At 39.3% G+C, this 23598-nt stretch overlaps 2 protein-coding genes across 2 annotated transcripts; one reads left to right on the forward strand and one right to left on the reverse strand.

The window, feature by feature from the left end:
• The first annotated feature begins 3877 nt into the window (after positions 1–3877).
• LOC127775515 (CDPK-related kinase 3-like) lies at positions 3878–10593 on the forward strand. The gene is made up of 11 exons (XM_052301763.1): positions 3878–4698; positions 6667–6797; positions 7078–7119; positions 7217–7325; positions 7454–7532; positions 7865–8161; positions 8273–8382; positions 9056–9160; positions 9291–9353; positions 9860–10027; positions 10205–10593. The coding sequence occupies exons 1-11, from the start codon at positions 4069–4071 to the stop codon at positions 10340–10342; spliced, it is 1872 nt and encodes a 623-aa protein (XP_052157723.1). The 5' UTR covers positions 3878–4068; the 3' UTR covers positions 10343–10593.
• Positions 10594–16668: 6075 nt separating this feature from the next.
• Positions 16669–17647, reverse strand: LOC127775516 (auxin-responsive protein SAUR32-like). The gene has a single exon (XM_052301764.1). It carries the CDS (start codon positions 17435–17437, stop codon positions 17009–17011), a length of 429 nt encoding a protein of 142 aa, XP_052157724.1. The 5' UTR covers positions 17438–17647; the 3' UTR covers positions 16669–17008.
• Positions 17648–23598: the final 5951 nt, after the last annotated feature.

The raw sequence follows: 23598 nt of genomic DNA on the forward strand, positions 1-23598 counted from the left end.
TAATTGAACTAGGAAGCACTATTACATCAAGCGTGAATGTGTTTAGCTGTGTGCATCCTAACTATGCATAAGTTGTTGAAGATCGTGTAATTTCACTCCTTTTTGTGGCACAGTAATTTAACACATTACATAACAATCTTCAAGTAATAATAATAATAATTTCATTAAAAAAACAAAAAATGGAAACAATCGACAATTTTGATTCCCATGATATCCTTGATCGTCTGTCAATACATGGCACTCATCAATTGTACAGTGTGGCAAGTTTCAACTAAAAGAAAACAATAATGCTCAATCGACAAATTTGCTGGCACCATTCATGGTGAGGTGGCCATGGCTCACATAGTCACATGGTGTGAAATAATGAATTTTAAGCTTGGTTTGGACTACATTACAGACAGACAAACATTGATCTGATTCATAACGAGAGGGTAGGTCAGCAAGATTTATGACTTCTCAAAGGTTGGCGCAGCTCAGCTTCGCAGTCCGCATTCAAATCCAAAAGAAAGAAAATTTCCAAATCCTTCATGTACTATACCTAAACGCGGTTAGGCGACATGAATATGCTTAAATATGCACACAGATATCGATCATATGATCCAATTGCAGCTGCAATTATATATATATGCAAGATTAAGAAATGTGTTAGCATCAAAAGCTTCAGGTAGGCATACAAAAAGCATGCCAATTGCATCATGGATGACACATTATTAGATACAAAATCTTAACTACGTAGTATTATACAAGTGCTCAAGTGTCACCGTCAGTCATCAACCTATCCACAGGATTACACACGTGCTTAGCTAGTATTCATCACCAGAAAGTATCTAAGTACATGCCTTAATTAATTAATAGTCCTTATAAATTTATATATTTTTTATTGGATTAGTTCGTCCTGCAGCGTATTCTGACCAAGATAAAAGTACAAAAAAAATATGTATTCTGAAACAAGATGAGGTCGTGTTCATCTACAGTTAAATGTAGTCATCAGGAAAGGCTTGGTGCATACTCTGTAATTAAAAATTTCAGAGATATTCCAGAGGAGAAGAAATATTGGACCCAAAGGATATTAGTGATCCTCTAAGCCCTGGTTAGCAGCAGAAGAAAACTTCTCCTGTAATTTCTTTCTTCAGATTAATGCACAGAAGCTTGTCATTTGGCAATGAAAGGGGCTTTTGCTGACAGCCTAAAAAAAGGAGATAAGTACAGTGCTACACTGACAATGATATGGTAATAATCAAGCCTTTTGGATAAAGATAGAAAAGCATGCAGACAGAATATAAAACCTTTTGCCATTTCTGCTTATTTTTCACTCCCATCTCCTGTTGTATGATCCCACACGCGATGCTAAGCACGAAGTAAAAATATATACTTCCTCAGTTTTTAATGTACGATATCATTGACTTTTACACATACGTTTGACCATTTATCTATTTAACAAAAAATTACAGATATACCAAAAATTAAGTCGTATTTAAAATACCGTTGATAATAAAACAAATAACAACAAAATAAGTAATAATTATATTTTTTTAATAAAACAAATAGTTAAACATATGTCAAAAATCAATGGCGCTGTAAGTATCTGTGATGATCTTGTCTTGAAGAAGGGCAAAATCTCTTTTGAAAAGGTACATGGTTCTTCCTTTCCACAGTAGATAGCAAAAGATGAAATCACTGGTTGCAACAGGTCAAGCTGCCGCTGTCAATCTATCAGGCCTCTTTTTTTTACTTGTTCTATCAACCTGTTCTTCTGTGATATTCCTAAACTCCTATGGTAGCGAAAGCTAATCGAATCCCGTCAGACACCATCTTATCAGACAAAGCTTGCAATCTAGTACTCTACTACTATATGGCAAAAATCATTTTGTTTAGGGGATGGAATCCCTAAAAGAGTATATGATTCCTTGGAGAAGCTACGAATTGTCATGTACAATTTATTTACCTTTTAAATGTCAGGCGGTGCATGGACACATTCAAAACCTGTATCATTTGCACAGTTGAACTTTTCATCTTGCAAGAGTTATTTACATGACAATTCAAAGGTTTTCAGGCCTAACCTGCCAAGGAGGCAAGGCTCTCAAGACTTGGTATCATATATTTAAAACATAAATTGTTCAACGGATCAAACAATTGCTGGCGAGTCCAGCAAAACATAGCTCTTTGTGTTTGAATCGAAAGAGTCAAAAAAACCGATCTTTGATTAATAGCAGATAGAAATGTCAACACGCTTGCATCGAAGGCACGTCACTGCAAGTGTCTTCATGAACTGAACACATCGAAAGATGGAAAAGATGGAGAGGAAGATTCAGAAACGAACAAGACTCACCGTGCGGTCAAATTCCAGGAACACATTTGATCCGGTCTTTGAATGCACTTTAGAAATCAATATATGCAGTTCGTTACTCCTCCCGAAAAGAACTCAACGAAGTCGTATTATGCTCGAAATGATTACTGCAACACTGACTCTTCTGAAAGATTTTCAGGTCATGCAATTTTCAGTACATGCCTGAACCTGAATTTTCAGAGCAATATCTGAATACCTCATTTTTAATCCAAGAGCTCCTTTAGAACTCTAGAGGAATAGTTTGTTTGTGGGCTCATCAGCTGCAACCAAAATTTGAATTTCGAACCTAATTTTAGAGTTAATTTTAAGCATTTTTCGTCGTAGTTTATTTTTCAGCATTGAAATTTAGGGGTTGTTCTGATTATAGTCAAAATAAACATTATTGTCAAATTTTTGGCAATTTGGTAATATCGCCAAGTTTTGGCATGATTTTTTATGTGTTTACTAAAGTTTGATAAAAAAACTAAATGGACGCAAAGTTTTGGCAACTTTACCAAAATTTGGTATGGTTTAAAATGACATAAATCCGAACAACCCCTTAGTAAATCGCTAAGAAGTAAGAACACATGTATAATAATTTACCTATATATTATTATATCTCGTTGCCTCGTTCATCTTTTAAGGACTAGTAATCCATTTCATTAAGGTCCTGTTCATTTCTTCAACAAAAGTCGGATGAAGTTAAAGATTCGTTTTTCAAACTGCTAAACGGTGTGTTTTGTGTGAAAACTTTCTATATGAAAGTTTCTCTAAAATATCATATTAATCTATTTTCAAGTTTGTAATAATTTATACTTAATCAATCATACGTAAATACCAACTCGTTTTACGTAAAAAACTTAATCTTCATCATCTTCATTTTCTGGAGAAAAGAAAACCACCTAAACCGTAGAACAAACTGTGAGAGGTTAAAGCCACGGTGAAATGGTGGTCAAATGTACTGGAAAATAAACTAGTGATCCATTTCATTATAAACTAATCAAGGTTATGAAGAAACAAACTAATCCTTGATAGCAGAGAGAGAGAGAGAGGATTAGAAGAGAGAGAAGGAGGCAGGTTTTGGGGGTGTAATAAAAACGGGGTACAGACACACAAGTGGACAACGGAAGCATCAACTGCCCCGGCCACCCGCCGTGTTTCTGGAGCGCCCCCAAAACCACCCCACCTCACCTCACACACCCACACACACCAAACACCCACTCCCCCACCACCCACCTCCCGCCACGTGTCCACTCGGCTCCACCTGTCATCCACCCCGTACTCATTCATTGCCACCTCCCCTTCTCCCCCTTTTCCGTTTCCCACGCACGGCTTCCGTACGCGGCGCCACGAACGGGTCACTGACTCGTGGGCCCACCCCTTCGTGGGGACCCGCCACCAGAAAGGCGTTATAATAAAAAAAATATTTCCTGGCACTTTTGCAGATTGGCCCCTGGGGAAACGTGGAATTGACAGTCGCCTCCCTCCCTCCTCTTGTTGCTGTGTAATGTAATGTAACCCCGAGGTGAGGTGAGGAGGGAGAAATTGGTAACGAACGCCATTTCCGATTTCTCTCTCTCTCTCTCTCTCCTCTCCTCTTCTTCTTCTTCCCCAACGAGCGACTCGCCTCCACCTCCTCCACCTCCACCTCGCGAGGCGGCGGTGCGGGGGGACCCAAACCCTAACCCTAATTCCGCTGCGCCCGCGCCCGCGCGCGCCGACCAGCTGTTGTTGTTGTTGCCATGGGGCAGTGCTACGGCAAGGGCGCGTCGGGGAGGACGGCGGACGATGATGGCGGGGTGGTGACGGAGCACCAGTCGCCGCCGCCGGCGAACGGGCTGCCGTCGACGCCGCCGCGGCAGCAGGCGCAGGCGCAGGCGCAGCAGGTGGGGACGCCGAGGCGGCGTGGGAGTAAGTCCGGATCGACGACGCCGGGGCACCAGACGCCTGGGGTGGCGTGGCCGAGCCCGTACCCGTCCGGGGGCGCGAGCCCGCTGCCGGCCGGGGTGTCGCCGTCGCCGGCGAGGTCGACGCCCAGGAGGTTCTTCAAGCGGCCGTTCCCGCCGCCGTCGCCGGCCAAGCACATAAAGGCCACGCTCGCCAAGAGGCTGGGTGGGGGGAAGCCCAAGGAAGGGACGATACCGGAGGAGGGAGGCGTGGGCGCTGGCGGCGGCGGTGGAGCGGCCGCGGATGGGGCGGAGACGGAGAGGCCATTGGACAAGACGTTCGGGTTCTCGAAGAACTTCGGCGCAAAGTACGAGCTCGGGAAGGAGGTCGGGAGGGGCCACTTCGGACACACCTGCTCCGCCGTCGTCAAGAAGGGCGAGTACAAGGGACAGACCGTCGCCGTCAAGATCATCGCCAAAGCTAAGGTCAGAGCTCGCTGCTGGTGGTGGTGGTTATTAGCTGCTTTTTTTTTTTAAGCTCTGGTTCACCTTTTTTTTCATGAATTCAAAATTTAGTTGTTGCCGTCGCGCCATTTTTGAAGAAATAACTGAAATCTAGGTCAGTGTTATGATTCGTATGATCGAGATTGAAGGATAGAAGTAACTGAGATTTAGGAATTTTGTCTTATTATATTATTCCCCCCCAGGATACTGGCACAAATGGAAGATTGCGAATCTCGGATTTTGCCACATTAGTTCTACATTGGCGATGGTTAATCTTGTTCAGTTTCTGGAGTAGGATTATCTCATTCAATTTCACTGTTTTTGAGGAGTTTGTCTTTCAGAGAAATAGACAGTAAGGTTGAACCAGGATATTTCTGCATTTTCCTCCTTTAGAGAGTTACATTTGTTTTTCTTTTTTGACTGGAAACAGTAGGGGAAGATAGTTGCATTTGTGAGGGACGAACAGTTACCCAAGTCTTAATTTGTGGTGTGAAGAGGCTTTTGGATGCAGCTAGTACATTGATTAAATTGGTGACTTAGCCAATCGTTGCTAGTGATAAATGATATTCTAACCAATCGGCAGTACATGTCCTAACCTACCTTTTTTATCTGTCCTTTTTGGCTTTTAGTTAAGGCTTGTCGATTTTGAGGTGGATTTTCATGTGACACATCTGGGGAAAAGCTGACATGAATACACTGGTCTAGTGATCAATTATCGGTATTTTTAGTCCATATGTGACGGTAGTTTCAAAAAGCACATCATAGGAAAGAGAGGTCTTGGGTGTCACCATTTGCCAGTCACAATTCACAATCAGTGGGAGGTAGTGTCACAGCAACTGCAGGCTGACATCTACTAAAGACATTTGAAGTGGAGAAAGATCCAAGGAGGCTACAGAGCTTAGAGTTGATTTAGGAGACGCATGGCATATGGTACTGTTACTTAATTGAGTGATACAACAAAAATGGGTAGAGTGCCCTTTGGTTGTTATTTATTGCCAGGGGCTTCATAGATCAGGCACTACATAATTTGAAATGATTCATGATCTGAATATGAATTGGCCTGATTGTCTACCACCACAACAGATATTCACATTGCTTTTTAGGATATCAGAGATGTGATAGCTGAGTATCGGTGGTTCCAACTGCTTTATTTATGGAATCTGAACATCAATAGGCATCTGCTTTACTTTTAGCCTTTCAGACAAATCATTTAATGATTTGAAGAAAACTGTTTCATAGTTTTTAGAAATATTTTTAATACATTCTGGATGTTTGTTGTCTAAACAGTTAAATATATCACAAGCTAAATATTTGCTGGCAGACTGCATTAAATGCCAAAAATCTGGGACCTTGAGATAATGACAAACCATTTTTAAACTAACTGGAAGATTTGGTAGCACGTCCAGTAGCCCTAGTGGGAGGCTCATACGATTAATCTTGTTATCACTTATCAATTAGTAACCATTGGTAACATAGCTCTGATTTTCTCAGGAGACCCTTTCTTGGGTCAAAGATCAAACCGACATGATATTTAACACACAAATGGTTCCCTTAGAGTTTAGAAATTAAGTTTACTTTATGCAGCGCAAGTTTCTTATAATCAGTCTTCAACTCAACCTAGCAGCAGTTTAACATGATAAATAATGGGATTTCCGCAGGGCAGCTAATTGTCAAGTGTCCTATTGTTGCTCCGGTTCCCTCGATCCAACTTTATAAAATAATTTATAAATGAAAGCATGCAATGTTAGGGTCAAATATGGTACTGTGAAGTAGAATGAGTCCTACTTATCGTATTATTTGATTTGTTTGTTCTCTTTTCATTGATACGAACTGAAATGGTGCAAGTACCTTCACAACGGCACCTATAAATTTATTGCAGTGGCTAGTTCTTCGAACTGAAACAAAAATTTTAGTAACTTACTTTTAACAATTTACTCTTGTGTTTGGCAGATGACAACGGCAATATCCATTGAGGATGTTCGTAGGGAAGTAAAAATTTTGAGAGCGTTATCAGGGCACAATAATCTCGTCAAATTCTATGATGCATGTGAGGATGGCCTGAATGTCTACATTGTCATGGAGTATGTTTTTTTATGACTTTTATATGTAATTTTAACCAATATACTTAAAGATTTTTCTACAGGCAATATTTGATCTCAGATTACTTGACACGCATGCAAAATATCTTGTCTATGAGCTCCGCAGTTACTTTATTATTATCTGCTTTTTTTTTTCCTATTCTATCTACTGATGTTTGTGTTATCTACTAGTCTACTACCTACCATTGCAGAAAATCACTATTTGTCGCACCTTATTTAATATTGTTAAGGAAGTAATTTTCCAATCATTTTTCCTTAACAGATTATGTGAGGGAGGAGAGTTGCTAGACAGAATATTAGCCAGGTACTTTCTACATTTTTCTTTATGCATAGTAGTAAACTAATACTATCTCTGTATATCTGTTAATGCTTACCAATTATGCTAACCTAAACTATTGAAGAGGCGGGAGATACACAGAGGAAGATGCCAAAGCGATTGTTGTACAGATTTTGAGCGTAGTAGCCTTCTGTCATCTTCAGGGGGTAGTGCATCGTGATTTGAAGCCAGAGGTGTGCTTTGAAATCTTGGAACTAATTTATGTGTTGTTTACATTCGTATACGTATGCAGTCACATTTGTAAATTATACTTGTAGAATGCTAGGTTATTTTTATGACATAGTTATATTCTTTTGTCCAGAATTTCCTTTTCACAACCAGGGATGAAAATGCTCCCATGAAGTTGATTGATTTTGGTCTCTCTGATTTCATTAGACCAGGTAATAAACTAGTCTTCATCTTTGTGTGTACTACCATGCATTCCGTATTAGGTATGGCTTGTGGATAATCTTGATTTATATAGACTACCTTGGCTTGTTGTTCATGCCTATTGTTTACATTCTGTGCTGTGGCATCCTGTCCTGGGCTAATTCATTTTACGTTAATCTGAGTTATCTATATTCCAGGTTGACAATGCATCATTCATTTTTTGTGGCTTGTGTCCTGATGCTTTTAATGAACTTTGGCTAACTATTTTTCTCTTCACTGTTGCTTGGTATTTCATTAGCTGACCAGACACCTTGTTCTTTGTATTTTGTGCTATATAATGCAGATGAAAGGCTTAATGATATTGTTGGAAGTGCATATTATGTTGCCCCAGAGGTTTTACACAGATCATATAGTATGGAAGCAGACATTTGGAGTATAGGTGTCATAACGTACATTCTGCTCTGTGGCAGTCGGCCATTCTGGGCACGAACAGAATCAGGAATCTTCCGATCTGTGTTGAGAGCTGATCCCAACTTTGATGATTCACCGTGGCCTACAGTATCAGCTGAAGCTAAGGATTTTGTGAAGAGATTTCTGAACAAAGATTACCGCAAAAGAATGACCGCTGTTCAAGCACTGAGTAAGTTGTCAACATTATTATCTATAACTGTTGTGTAGTATGGCACTAGTTATTTTATTTTTCTCTATCATAAATCGTATATGAGAGGATGACACTTGTTTTCTTTGGCAGCTCATCCTTGGTTGCGAGATGAACAAAGGCAGATCCCGTTGGACATACTCATCTTCAGATTAATTAAGCAATACCTCCGTGCTACACCTCTTAAACGGTTGGCGTTAAAGGTTCGTTATAGATTATCATGATCTTCTCTGCATCTGTAATTATTATTTTGATGTTTCACTGATTTTGATATGCACTCTGGCTAATAAATTTGCATGGACTGGCTAAATGTTTTGTTATATGCACAAGATCATGGCTGGCTGGCTGTATGTAAGATGCAAGGGCCTAGTTTGGTTAGGACTGCATATCTTATCTCTTGCAAAATAATTGTCAGCATCATTGGTGCATATGTTATATACTATTGTCAGGTTGTTAGGGATGTTCATATATTAAGGAGCTGTCAAGTTCCCAAGTTAGTCTCCCTAGACTAATTTGGGAGAAAAATAATAAAATGATAAAAATAAAAGATGAAGGCTGTGTTAACTATTAACTCTGCCAAGTGGAAAAACTGAATATGCTTGCAGTATCATTCCTATGTGTGGTATAAAGCGTGTGGATCCCTTTCATGTTCTTACATGTGCTTTGGCTAAGCTTTTACTGATAGTCAAGTTGTGTCTTTCGTTTATGACCTTGCATTTTTCCATGTGTTACTGTGGGGGTAGTATCAATTAGTGGACATGGTTTTGCTCAAACTTCTGCGTTAAAAGTCCTTGTTATAAATTTGCTGATGCCAGCAAATTGTGGTGCAACTCAACCATATATTTGTTTATTACTGAAATCTGAGTACTGTCACAGGCACTATCCAAGGCTTTAAGGGAAGATGAACTTTTGTATCTCAAACTGCAGTTTAAACTGCTCGAACCTAGAGATGGGTTTGTATCACTTGACAACTTTCGGATGGTGAGTTTACCATATTATTTCTGATTACCTCATTGAGATAAAGGCACACATGACACTTGTCATCCAATGTGCATTACATTACCTGTCAGTAAATCATAGTTTTAACCTCTTAATTCACTATCTTATTCAGGCACTAACGCGATATTTAACTGATGCTATGAAGGAATCGAGGGTTCTTGAATTTTTGCATGCGGTAAGGAAATTTCACTGACGACTTTAAGTACTAGGAGAATGTTCAATTTGTATTGACCTATATTCAAAGTACAAGATCATGCAAAGTTACCAGAGAGCATAATTTCCAGTTGTCAAGCAAAGGCTCATTTGGCATGCTAGATGGCTGTTTATCTTGTACATGTAGTAGAAATTAACCATATTTTGATTGATATTGACCATAATGTGATTAATTTGTGATGCACAACAAGAGTTGTACTATCACCCTTCTATGGTACCTGCTTAAATATTTTATATTACTATATGAATTCCATCGTTACCTTTAATGCTGAAAGCCATATACTGAATTTTTTTTGTTGCAAAGCCATACAACCAAAGCTATTATGATGAACTGATGGCCATTATTGCTTTGTTTGTTTCTTTTCTAACTCCTTGCATCCTGTGTTTTTTTTTAAAACTTCTTAAAATACATCTCATTGGTGGTTGAAGTTGCTGATTTCAGTGTTGTGTATATTGATTCTATCTCAGTTGGAACCACTTGCATACAGAAGAATGGACTTTGAAGAGTTCTGTGCCGCAGCAATCAGTCCTTACCAGCTTGAGGCTCTGGAAAGGTGGGAGGAGATTGCTGGAACAGCTTTTCAGCAATTTGAACAAGAGGGCAACCGAGTCATATCAGTTGAGGAATTAGCACAGGTATTTATGATGATTTCCATGATCCCATCTGACACCACAGCTGCCTTAGTTGGTAGGGTAATGTTTGTGTGGATAATATTGTTGCAATTTCACTACCATGGTTTGTGGGATCCATGGAGAAGTAACATTTTTTCTCGTAACTATAACGGTTATCCTGACCAACCTTTCTCTGTACAGGAATTAAATCTTGCTCCAACTCATTACTCCATCGTTCAAGACTGGATCAGAAAATCCGATGGCAAGCTAAACTTTCTCGGGTTTACCAAATTTTTACATGGTGTCACAATAAGGGGCTCAAATACAAGACGGCATTAAGCGATTTGCAAAAGAAAATGTATTCTTTTCTCTTCTAATTTTAAAGCCGCTCATTATGTGACCCTGATTGATGTTTTCCCCTCCTGCTCCTATCCCTCTGGTCAATATGATCATTATTCTTGTTCGTGATGCTGTCGGCTGTTGTCATCATAGTTTTTTGTAGAGAATACATGTAAAGATCTTTTGTAATGAATCGAATGATATGTTTGTTCAAGAAATATAGTGTCATGTTGTTCTTTTTTGCCCAGTAATTTCAGACCTTCCTACAAAATACAAATCATTTGTCCATGAATGCATCATTGTCGATACATTTATTAGCTGAATCTTCTCTCTTAAGCTGTCATTCTTCATATTCTGTTGCAAATGGGCCATGGTGCAGACTGCAGAGCCCAAAGGGAGATTCTTCTATGGCCGTAGTGCAGCATTGCAAATGGGCCTGAAGATGGCTATGCGAAGTGCACCAACTCTTAGGGCTGTTCATATTGAAACCCAAATAAATCTAACCAAATTTTGGTAAGTTGGCAATATTATCAAAATTTTATCAGGATTTCTAATGTATTTACTAAATTTTAGCAAGAAATTTAATGTATGTATATTTTTAATAACTTTAAAAAAATAGTATGGTTTGAAATGACATAAATCTAAACAGCCCCTTAATAACCACTTTAGTTAGATCAACCTTCGATCAACAATACTCTGTTTGGATATAATTTTTTAACATAAAATTAAAATTATTATATTCGTATTCAAAAGTACTTACTTATATTATGCTTTTGTATCACATAAATACTTGTAATTATGTTTTTTTATCACACAAATAATATCATAATGGACTAATTATCGATCAAATTGTATTCTAATGAGATAAAATACGTCCTATGTTTTGAAACCGGGGAGTACTTTCTTTCGGTAACTGGGTTGGCTCTTTGCGCTGAGAATACAAACCGCGACATTCGTTTGCGATGGGGGTAATTGTCTGAATCCTGAAGCTGCTGCATAAGGCATCATCTCAGCAACGCCACGTTCGTGTGTGATCCTCCTCTGAATCTCTGACGAAGCACCTGGTTGCTACGAACTCCCTTCTGCTCATGGCACCATCTTCATCACACGCTCTGTCGTCAGTCAAAACTAAAACTGATGCTTACTATAGTATTCACTATTCAGATACTAATGACATCTCAAAGTTTTCTCCCATGGTGTCCAGTTCTACACGCAAAATTCTCGTCGTGCCAAACACGGTCTTGGAATCGGATTATCTCTGCAAGAACTCAGCTCCATCCACTGCACGCCATCGCCATCATCATCATCGCTGCGATCTCCAACCTGCAATGCCATTGGATCAGAGCATTTTTCTCTCTCTCTATGTTGCTCTCGCCATCGATCTTGCTGCTGTCTGTGTCCTGACGAGATGAAAAAACAAGAACAAGTTTGCTGTCCTACTCATGGTGCTGTCACTGAGTACATATTCTCGTTTTCGCTTTCCTGGGTTCCAGAAATCGACCGGAAATGGGATTAATTCTGCAACTTATTACTGTGTTTCCAGCTGGGAGATGGCTACACACACCCATCTCATCAGACTACGACGTAGGAGTACTTGTCTGTTCATCTTATATAGTAGTAATATATAATTGAATTATACACCAAATTGCTTTCCCACTAACTCTGTTGCTGTCACCGTGAGCTGCAATGCCGCGTCAGATCGTGCTCGGTTCACTTGTAAATGTCAGACAAAGATGATCTCTCCTTTCGATCGCGTCAAACTGATCATCACTCAAGCGAGAGAATTACAGTTAGAATCAGAATTACTCGATCGATCGGTGATGCTGCTCCTGTTGTTCATGAAGGAGCTCAGTTCCTCTCGTTAATGAAACCATTTCGATGAGAAAAGAAACGGGCCGATTAATCAAAGATGGTCTGTTTTTAATGATGATTTCATTGTCATAAAAAAGATGTGGTCCTTTCAGGCTTCAGCCCACAGGAAACAAGATGCAAGTCTTTTGTTGTATTTTGTTCTTTCAAGTTGTTCTCCTCTCCCTCTCCTTCATCTGAACTTCTGAAATTTCTGAACCAGCTTATGCACAGTAAGCATACATATCCCAAATTCCTAGTCTAGAGATCACAGTATATACTGTATATGATTGGTGCGTTGCTATCAATTGAAGTGATTATATCATCTACACCCTCCGTCGCAAAATAAGTTCATTTGTGGGTTTTTGTGTTCAACGTTTGACTATCTATCTTATTTAAAAAAATTATGAAAAGATTTTAAAAAAAGGTAAGTCACGCATAAAGTACTATTCATGTTTTATCATCTAATAACAACAAAAATACCAATCATAAAAAAAATTTAAATAAGACGGACAATCAAACGTTAGACACATAAACCCACAAATAAACTTATTTTGGGATGAAGGGTGTACTTAATGTCATCTTTTTCTTAAATAAAAATGATTATATCTAAATACTGTGCAAAAGTACCGTCGCTTGACAAGGTTGGCACGCATGATATTGCGACTTCTTCACAAGGTCAAAACTGAAAGAGAGAGAAAGATCGAACAACTGTACCAAATTCTGAAGCAAGATTCAAAAAATCTAACCACTTGTTTAGGTGATGATTACTCGCTTGGCGTTTGGATGAATATGCTAAATGGATTTCATACCAATCGCCAAATTGCGACCCTACCTCAGCTAAAAACTGTCTAGTTCACATCTATGGACCATATAAATCAGATAGCCTGAACCTACTAATTGGTTTGTAGACGCAGACAAAGAAACTAGGTCATCAGCTTGGATGAACCAAGCAGCAATCGTTGAACTTGAAACTGAAGCTGCCAATTTCAACCCTACTTTATCTGCTTCAGAAACCAGAAAGAAAAAAGCGAGAGAAAAACTCATTCTTTATCAGCATTTTGCAAAGAATAGGTTACTGTTCATGATCACTGAATATATTTGTATGCATGTATATACAGAGAATGACAGCATCTTTACAGGAGAATTAACTGATTGATGATTCTGCCATTAGGAACAGACAGTCCGTGTCCGTGCAATGGAACCGTCCTTGAACTGTACCTTATCAAACTTGTCTGACAGTGACAATGAAGAAACTTGTAAAGTAAAATGTTTGGTGATGATCAGATTGGATGAGAATTAATGCAACTAACGTGGATGAATACAAACCTGTCAATGAAACCCCGTCTTAATCAGGTCGCCGTGGCAACGTCGACATGAGGGTGTTAGTGAGTCAGTCCATTCATTTTCTTCTATCTATAGCTGACGCGTTGTTGAGTTCTTTAACACAATCATTCATGATAGATTGATATTTGATCAAGCTGGTCTTATAAATTGGCAACCACACACTAAATTAGATAGAAGGGACATCTTGAATTCAGCACTTTCCATCAAACTCTTCTGGACTGCAAGTCCATGAGACCATGACTAACTGCACAAGAGATTGAAACCTCATCTGAACTATTGTCATGGACTTACATTTTTATTTATTACGGTTGTTGATAAGGTACCGATGGGTGTCACGTTTTCTAGTGTTAGATATCGGAGGTACCAACTTTTACACTAAAAATATTCTAGCTCCTCTCAAAGACCAAAAAAGTCACTCCTAAAAATAGATGAAATTGTTCGCGGTTTTTATACAAACGGTGACAAATTCCCATACATGACTCAATTAAGCTGTCCTAAAGAATAGATTGGAACCTCCTCTGAACTATTGTCATGGTCATGGACTTATAAAATTTGAGTCGAAAATTGTTCAGTTTTTATACAAGCCTGGAAAATTCAGAGATATTGCCTCAAAGTCAACATCCAGGTGGTGAAAGGAGAGGCAGTGGAGGCCATTCCAAGGCAGAGGCAAAGATTGCAAGGGAATGGAAGAGTCCAGAATGGAATCCATGGAATACTCCACTACACAAGATAGTCTCATCACGCATGGTACAATGCATTTGTCCTTTTTTTCAGGCAAAAACACAATGCATTTGTCTTGTTGTAAGAAAAAAACTATGGCCTTCGCTTTGTCCACCTGCTGCTTCTTTTGCCGTACACAAAAGGATGCTCTCCGTATCCCCTCCATCATCTCTACCACTGTTCATGCTTTGTACTAACACCGTTGGCTGTTTCGATCATCTTTAGTTATATTCTATTTCTCTCGATTATGTGTTGAACCCAATAATTGGTGATTTTTTGAAGGAAAAAGTAGTTGGCGCCGTCGATAAACCACTCGATTCGACCGTGTCTCATGTGCACTTCTAGAGGTCAATAAAACTATTGGCAAATAAAGAGCATCCCTCTTTATTCTTTCATTTTAGATACCGCCGCCGCGGTATACTATTAAAGATGTACTATGTTCTTACTATATGAATTGATGATATTCTTTTCTCACCTTTTCTTAAAAGAAAATTCTTTCCTTACCTTGATCGCCCAAGAATGTTTTACTGTGAATAGATGGTTGCTTATTTTACCTCTTATGAATAGGGAAAGAGAAGGCATGAAGAGAATATAGTACATAAAGAAAGGAAGAAATATATGGATGGATGACGATGTCTTCATTGTCAGCTTGTTGACTTATTAGCCACAACCAAAATTTGAATTTTGAAAGTTATTTTGGGTTTTTCTACCATATATAGTCTATTTTTCAGCCTTATCTTTTAAATTGCTAATAATATAAATATAAAAAATATCATAAATTAGTTATGTTTGTCATTCATTTTTTTGACAGCTTATTCAGCATTGTTCAACCGGTCATAGCCTTAAATTTTGGGTTCAACATCATTCTAGTTCCTAATTTCACATGCTTAATCGATGATGAACACTAATGAATAATGAAGTGTAGCTTGTAGAATGACATCTCTGAGGACAAGTATGCTGCCACATCAATGGCCTAGGGTTTTAATAGCAGCTATGGAGAGATCCAAATCGAACACAACTTTTCAAAAAGAAAAATCAAGCACGATTCTATTTCATTCTCCACATTACATGGAGTTCTGACCTACGCACACATACACATCTCTCTTTCCCTATTGATCACCAAAAGTGACCTACCACTAACTAGCTGCTAGTACTAGAGTATCAATTCTTGCTTAATTATTTGTGAAAACTTAATTTGGTGCCACTAGCTAGATCATGATTGGATTTCTCCGAATTTTGGGAATGCTAAAAACTATACACCTCTCATAAACATGACCGCATAGCACTCTGATCAGGTTTATTTACTTTTACTTTTCACTGCACGTTGAGATAAAAAAACAAGCAAAGCTAATTTGGCATGTTCAGTGGATCATAACAAGAGGTAGTTTTGCAATTAACTAAAACAGGTATTCCCAAAATATAAGCAAGGGGAGAAAATCACCAAGAAAATAAATTAAACTAGATTATCTGTCTGAATCTTCTGAATGTGTACGGTACATGTGTGTGTGATCTCCAATGCTTCTCAGTTTCTCGTACTGCCTGTCCTTTTGGCCAAACAACTTGTCCTTTGCTTGTTCATATCCATCTCCTCCATTTCCTACTGCGGCGCCGCCCTTCCTACCACCATCTCGAGATTCTTCTCTCACTCATTCTCATCACATTTCTGACAGTGCCAGGGCTATCTGCCACAAGAAGCTCTGACAACTGTTGCACTACTGCCTTCGTGATAAACGGATAATGGATTAAACCGCACGTTTTTCAAACTAAACAATATTACAAATCCATTTTCCAACTTCCTATAATAATTATCACAAATAAGCTATTTAGCCATTCGTTCATACTCGGTTTCTGTTTCAATTCACCAACAACTTTCACCAACTAAAAACTCTGAATGTGTTGGAATGTATTTGTTGGTAGTGCTGGCCCTGTTGATCAGTAGGCGATTTATTGTCCTAGTAAGTTTTCTTTTAGAGAATAATGATGAGTAGCACTAACAGCTGGAGTAGCTAGCTTAGCACTAAGTAAATTCTGATGATTGTTGTTTAGTACTGAGAGTGGACAAAACCAAGAAAGTAAGCTAGAATCCTAGAAGAGATGAAAGAAAAAAAAAAACAACATTTGCTATCTAGCTAGTTAGCTGGCCCTCTTTGTTCTTGTCTATGGAGCTAGGTTCTTTTTCTCCACTCTTTTGGAAGCCAACATATAGATAGACATGTTTAATTTGTTTCTGAAATTTCATATATTTTTTTCATCCCTATACCATATATGAATCTTGATCAACAACCATTAGGAAAAGGATGTTCTTTCTGAATAGAAAAAGGATGCTCTTTCTGAATAGAAAGAGAATACTACCAACCATATATATCATCTCAAAAAATTGAAAAAAAAAACGGAATTCACAAATAAAGAAAAAGAAGAAAGGGAACATCTTTTGTTTTGATTGAACAGATCCTTTGATCTCCATTTTCATCATCATCATCACAATCTAACTTAACTAGGAGAGAGAGAGAGAGAGTCCTATAAGGATGAACAGAGAACAACCCGCAGCTGCATGACAGATCTGCTCATGCAGGCTACTCAAACTCAACCCATGCATGCATGATCGATCCTTTTGATCATCATCACAAACCATGACTAAATTCCTAACCAAAAGGAAATTAAAACCCTAAGTATTATTAATCCATCGATCTAAGAGAGAGAGAGAAGCTAGCCAAAGAAACACCACGCATCATCATCTGATGATCATCTCAATCAGGCCCTGAAGCAGGCGGCGATGTGGAAGTTGTTGTGGTGTCCCGACGAGCCATGGCCGCCGTGGCCGGAGAGGAGGCCGCCGCCGCCGCCGCCATGGGATGAGCCGCCGTGGTGGTGCTTCTGGTGGTGGATGATGCCCTGGACGCGGCGGAAGTGGTCGACGCCGCAGGGGATGGTGATGGCGCCCTTCTGCTCGAACCCGAACTCCTCCTCGGCCTCCTTGAGGAGCCCCACGAACAGCGGGTGCTTCAGATAACCCACCGGCACCACGAACCTCTCCCCCTCCGCTCCTCCTCCGCCGCCGCCCACGCCGCCGGGCCCCACCACCCTCACCGCCATGCACCCCTTCGGCGGCATCCCTCCCCCCGCCGACGACCCCCCCGCCGACGCCGACGACTGCTGCCTCTTCAGCAAGTGCACGCCCATCCTTCTACCTATATATATAGATATGACTATATCTAATCGAAGAAACGCTAGCTTGGTCGATCGATCTCTAGCTCCGACGACGAGCAAGAACGCGCCGCTGTTAGAGCGGCGGGATCTCCATGGCGGCCGGTGAGGTGGCCTCGCTAGCTTGATGGTTTCTTGGCTCGAGGAGGAGGAGGAGTTGGTGGAGGAGGAGGAGAGCGTAGGGTGCGCGTGTATATGAGGAGGCCGGTGACTGCGCCCTTTTGTTTCTATCTGTGATTTTTTTTTTACTCTTTTTTACTATTTATTATTTATTGATGGTTTCCTTTTTCTTCTACTGTTTCTTTTCCTGCAGCTGCTGATTTTCCTGGTCAGAAATAAATGTCAGATTTCTCCCCATAAATATTACTCCACCGTTTCAGGAGTGATATTAATCCAGAAATAAGTATTTACTACTATATCTTAGCTTTCTCTTTGGGATGTTTAAAAGAAATGTGTTTTTTTTTTTTGTGTGTAGCTAGCTGTTGGAGATAGAGCAAGGCACTAACTCTACAGCTTTGTATTAGCTACAGCGGAGAGGGCATCTGATCCCTCCGTAGAGTGTAGCTGGCCAGTATGCCCGGTGTTGCCTAGGCTTTGTGTGCTTACAAGTGTCAGTGAGAACACCATGTGTTTGAGGTTTGAGAATGTGGTACCATACATATTAGAATTAGTTTGAATCAATTTACCATGTTGTATATTTTATATATTAACTCTATTATTCAAAGCAAAATATTTATATTTTTTTTACTGCAGGTAATATCTATATATTATAGCTTCGTTAATTCGAAGTAATTCATAAATTTATTATACCCACCTACACCTACCTTGACCCGGTAGTAACAGATATCTCTATCTCTCACTAGAGATGTTGCCGGTCAACTTTAGGAGACGTCTGTGGTTCCTATAAACGACATAGGAAAGATAGGATTTCGTGTATGCTACTGTCACATATTACACCAAACGCTCGCTCATTGTATCTGTACAGTCTCTCACAAACGACATAGGTAGTGATCTGGCAGGCATAAAAAATTAGTAAAGCTTAGAAGAATACGCAATGGAAGTCTCTAGACGCCGATGACCAAAGTCGCAGGCCTTAAAATCTATCCAAGTCGATAGAATAACCTGTGGTATACATGCATGTCGCTTGCAATCTGCATAACCCATGGTATACATGTTACATGCAACCAAAAGCTCATACATGTGTGCAATTTACTATATTGCCTTGTTATATGGACTCATATGTTATCCAAAGAAAAATATGTAACATTATTTTGTTGTGGTAGGTAGATACTATTTTTATTTGCTTTGCATGGTTGATTCTAAGAAATATGAATATTCATTTTATATATCCATTATATTATTTCTATGTGTTGTTAGACATATCGTCAAGAAACTTACGTACACATTTACAAGTTATAGATGACGGAAGAAAGATAAGGTCTCATGAGTGTTATCGTCATATATTTCACCTAACGCTCAATGTGTAGTGTGTGTATCCTCAACATAGGCGGTGATCTGGCGAGCCTAAAAGTTTATTAAAATATCTCTACTACCTTATTAGCGAAGTCATCTTCCTTCTGTCTCCTCCCACCGTGCACACATGTAGCGTATGTACGTAATCATCGGATCCAATGCTTTATCTCTCAATCACACTTATGATCCATCTCTACTTAGATGAGATTGGCCTATTACAACGTATAAGCATGTTACTCCTAATTGTGAAAGTCTAAGAATACTAGTTGACAAGGTAACTAGGCTAAAGTCCGTCCCATGGGATGGTACATGGATCCAATGTACATGCATGCCACGTTGTTACGTACGTACTCACATGTTTCTGTCAAAACGTAGAAAGCGTGCGTGCATGTATTTCACAGAAAAATAATGTGATCCTCTGTATAACACCATGATGTATGTGTTACATATGCAGCCAACAGCACGGGATAATACTACCTCCGTTTTTTAATAGATGACGCCGTTGACTTTTTCTCACATGTTTGACCATTCGTCTTATTCAAAAATTTTATGCAAATGTATATAATATAAATCACACTTAAAGTACTATGAGTGATAAAACAACTCATAACAAAATAAATTATAATTACGTAAATTTTTTAAATAAGACGAATGGTCAAATATGTGAGAAAAAGTCAACGGCGTCATCTATTAAAAAACGGAGGAAGTATATTTTTAGTCTACTTTACACATGTATATATGGTTCACCACGGTCATCGCAATAACTAGCTGGATGCATATATATTTTGGATATACATATAGAATATCATATCCTCTGGTTCTTCGTGTAGATTTTGCTACATACTCTGTTTTTTTAATAGATTTTGTTGTTGATTTTTTATATATATCTGACCATTCGTCGTAATTATCATTTATTTTTGTTAGGACTTAGTTTATCACTAAAGGTATTTTATGCCTGACTTATATTTTATATATTTGCATGAATCTTTTGAATAAAACCGACGGTCAAATATATGTCTAGGAGTCAACGAAGCTATCTTTTTAAAACTAGAGAAACTATATGTTTAGCTAGCTGATAGTTAAATTATGTACATAGGTGACAAAGCAAATTACAATGCAGACAGTTACGACCTATGACCATATATATATATTGGCAATAATTGACCATTACAAAATTGGCTAGCTAACCTGCATGACTACAAATGATTGCATGTTTTTCTTGATTAATTCCACTCTAATGGCAGTCCATATGTTTACTCAGTAGGGACATGCAGATGCAGGCAGAGGAGGACGGAGCTGAAGCCACGGATTCGATCTCATCAACAAGTAAGGACAGCAAGGACAAATTGGAAAAGAAGCAGGTTTGTTATGTCCCGACACAATTAATGTTTTGGCACCGTTGATTTCTTTTTCTTCTTAAATGGCTTCTTTTGGGACTCAATGCATCATTTCCAACGGCTCGTGAACCGGCTGATGAAGGCTACCTTTGATTCTTTGATGTGGTAGAGGCTATATAGAGCACTAGCTGCAGTGCTTCTGCTACTTTCAACACTAATCATGGGCTTTATGTATTCGTTCTCTTCTGCCAATAAACTGTTGCATAATGCTAGTGCTAATCTAGCATCAATACAGAGCATATTAACTTGCCTTTGCCGACATAAGTATGAAATTTGTTTTTGTCGATAGGGACACCTTCTCCAACTCTCTGAATATTAACACTGCATCATGCAGGAAAACCTTTCAGACTCTGCACACAGGTAGTCCAAATTAGTTAGATGTTTGCTGTAACCATCAGTTCCTCCACAACAGAATGAAACTGTGAGAATATGATGCAGGATGATTTCAAATCATATTTTTTGCATTTACTGAAAAAGAACTCCAAACTAGAAATACATTGAAGGAAAGATGGAATCCTGAATTGTACTGCAGGCCACCGTTCACACCAACAACCATTAGTATGGTCGGCTTGGAGGTCACTCACAATCACTTTGCTTTGCTTTGCTTTGGCTCCAATAATTTAGCCAAAGTTATCTGCATAGAGAAAGCTAAGGTTTTTCCATGGTGGGTGGTAGTCAAACATCCAGCCCTCCCCTCATGCGGCCTCCATTATTATAAAGCCTCAGTGACAACAAAATGGAATTATTCTCTTCAGGATGTGGACTTTGGAACTGTATAGCATAAAGCCTTTTTTGTCAATGCACACCTCTTTCGTTTGCGAAATTTGTCAAGTACAGAAAGTACACAGAGGACTACTATGGCCGGCTTACCGTACAGAATTCAGAAGAGGGATCAAAACAACGTTGCGTTTGTCTTCATGAAAGTAAATTGCAGGGATGCTAATTAAATTGTAATTGAGTGGTTATTACTTATGGATTGGCGAAACCGTGAAAATGAAATTTGCTCTCTGGTTATTTATAGCATATAAGATGCTTATTTTTACTGTAGCATATCCGGAAATATTTTTATCCCAATAATTCTGGCTGAAGATACAAATCTCTAAAGATGCTAGCAGCTTCTGAACTCAATCCATATCTGAATTCTGAAGATCTTGCTTGCACAGTACTACAATATACATCCCTAAAACTTTGGGGACAAAAATCTGCAGGCTTAATTTGAAAGATTGCCAGAAAGGACAATTGCGATATGGTAGCAAAAGGGAGATCAATCTAATAATGAACAAGGGTATTAAGCATGGAATGGGACCTGACCATTGTCACCATGGATGGTGCCGGTCTTCGCCTTTGATCTGAACTTTGGAAATAATGGCTAGGAAAGCAAAAGCTCCCAGCCATCCATTTACCAACTAGCTAGCACACCAGTACTAGTACTGCATCTGCATCATGGCTGCCTGCCTAAGCTACTAGCTCAATCAAACTCTCAACAGTGACAACTCTTTACTTGATTATCTTTAGCCCATAATCCCTTGCTGGCTCCTCCAGTGGAGTATAGCCTGACGCGCGGATGCATTTCTGATACAGTGCAGGAACTGTTCCGATTGAGATTACGACACCTTTTCTCCTCCCCATGATCGTCGATTCGATTTATCTGGGGGAGTAGGGGAGATCTTTTTTGAACTAAAGGTCAATGCATAATTGGAGCACTTTGGGTGATGGATTTCGCATGAAAAAAAATATGATCATACATGATATCTCTGCATGATCAGGTGTGCATTCTTGTCTGACTAATATTGGATGGTTAATAAACCGTTGTAAAAACCTTGGAATTATTCCATCCTCTTTTGGACAGACACTGCAAATGGAACGTTGAGGTGTGGGATCATGATGATGCTATAGCTAATTAAGCATGTAGTAATTCAATCTCTCTATCAATTGTGGATTATATTTCAGAAGTTCAGAGAGGGTAGGGTACCTAACTACCTACTAGTAGAAGAAATGGTAACAAGTCTGAATCTCAAATCTGAATCTGTACCTTCTGTAGATCGGATTGCCCATTCTGAACTTGAAGCTTGGTGCATCGATCGATCATTTAGAGATCTGATTGACCTGTGTTCATTCAACAGAATCCAAATTTTTTTTTAGACTGGTCTGCAGAATCCAGATTTGAGCGAACGAAATCAAGAAACATAAGAGCCTGAATGCAAACATGAGAAAATACTGGACGAGATCCGATTGATATGTCTCGAGAAAAAAAGGAAAAGATCGGAAGCAATGATGCATAGAGCTCCAGAGAAAGCGGCGACGGCGGCGCTCGGAGTGGCGCCGTTGCAAGTCACCCGTTGCGCTGACGGCTGGGACCCACGTGTCAGCGTTACCATGCCCACGCGGGTTCGGTGAAGAAAACTCCGACCCCCCTGGATCTCTGTGAGACGTCCGATCAAGGATGTGCGGAAGAGATTAGATAGGAGACAAAATTTTCACATTGGTCCTTTGCGTATTATGAATTTCCGCCTTTTTCATATGGGCCTTGAAAATCGGGGTAACTCGATCCATTTACGAGGCATTTGGGCCTGAATGGTTAAACGGGCCAAATTTACTAAAGGCCTCAAGGGGATCAGACAAGAAAACTAAGAACCCTTCGGATATACTACCTCCATATTTTAATGTATGACGCCGTTGACTTTTTATCCAACGTTTGACCATTCGTCTTATTCAAAAAATTTATACAATTATCATTTATTTTATTGTGACTCTATTCATCATCAAATGTTCTTTAAGCATGATATAAATACTTTCAAATTTGCATGGAAATTTTGAATAAAACGAATGGTCAAACGTTTGTAAAAAAGTCAACGGCGTCATACATTAAAATACGGAGGGAGTATTTTTTTTATCGCGAACGCGCAAAAGGATTGCACGTTAACATATTAGAAGAAAAAAGAGTTTTAGTTACACGATGCAATCAGGTTCAGATAAGGGCGGCATGCCCATGCCCATGCTCGTTAGGTTCAGATAAGTACGTAGACGAACATAACAGACACATTTTACAGACTAATTAACATATATGCAAATCTGGTTTCATTTTTGTGTATATACACACACATTCTTTTTGGGCCGAAGTCTTTAGGTGGGCCGGATTAACTCAATGGCTAAATCGGAGAGCTAGATGGTGATCCGAGGGGATTAGGAGAAAAAAAACTCCGACCCTTTGGATCTCAGTGAGACGTCCGATCAAGGATGTGCGGCACAGATTATCGAGCCAGTCCT

This window comes from Oryza glaberrima, chromosome 6 (assembly GCF_000147395.1).
Source record: "Oryza glaberrima chromosome 6, OglaRS2, whole genome shotgun sequence".
Taxonomy (NCBI): domain Eukaryota; kingdom Viridiplantae; phylum Streptophyta; class Magnoliopsida; order Poales; family Poaceae; genus Oryza; species Oryza glaberrima.

What these genes read in the sequence shown, in the direction of transcription:
- LOC127775515 (XM_052301763.1), top strand. Translation starts at nt 4,069, where the DNA reads ATGGGGCAGTGCTACGGCAAGGGCGCGTCGGGGAGGACGGCGGACGAT. An exon ending in AATGTCTACATTGTCATGGA is followed by an intron (nt 6,798 to 7,077) that starts GTATGTTTTTTT and finishes TTTCCTTAACAG; the next exon opens with ATTATGTGAGGGAGGAGAGT. An exon ending in TTCTTGAATTTTTGCATGCG is followed by an intron (nt 9,354 to 9,859) that starts GTAAGGAAATTT and finishes ATTCTATCTCAG; the next exon opens with TTGGAACCACTTGCATACAG.
- LOC127775516 (XM_052301764.1), bottom strand. Translation starts at nt 17,437, where the DNA reads ATGGGCGTGCACTTGCTGAAGAGGCAGCAGTCGTCGGCGTCGGCGGGG.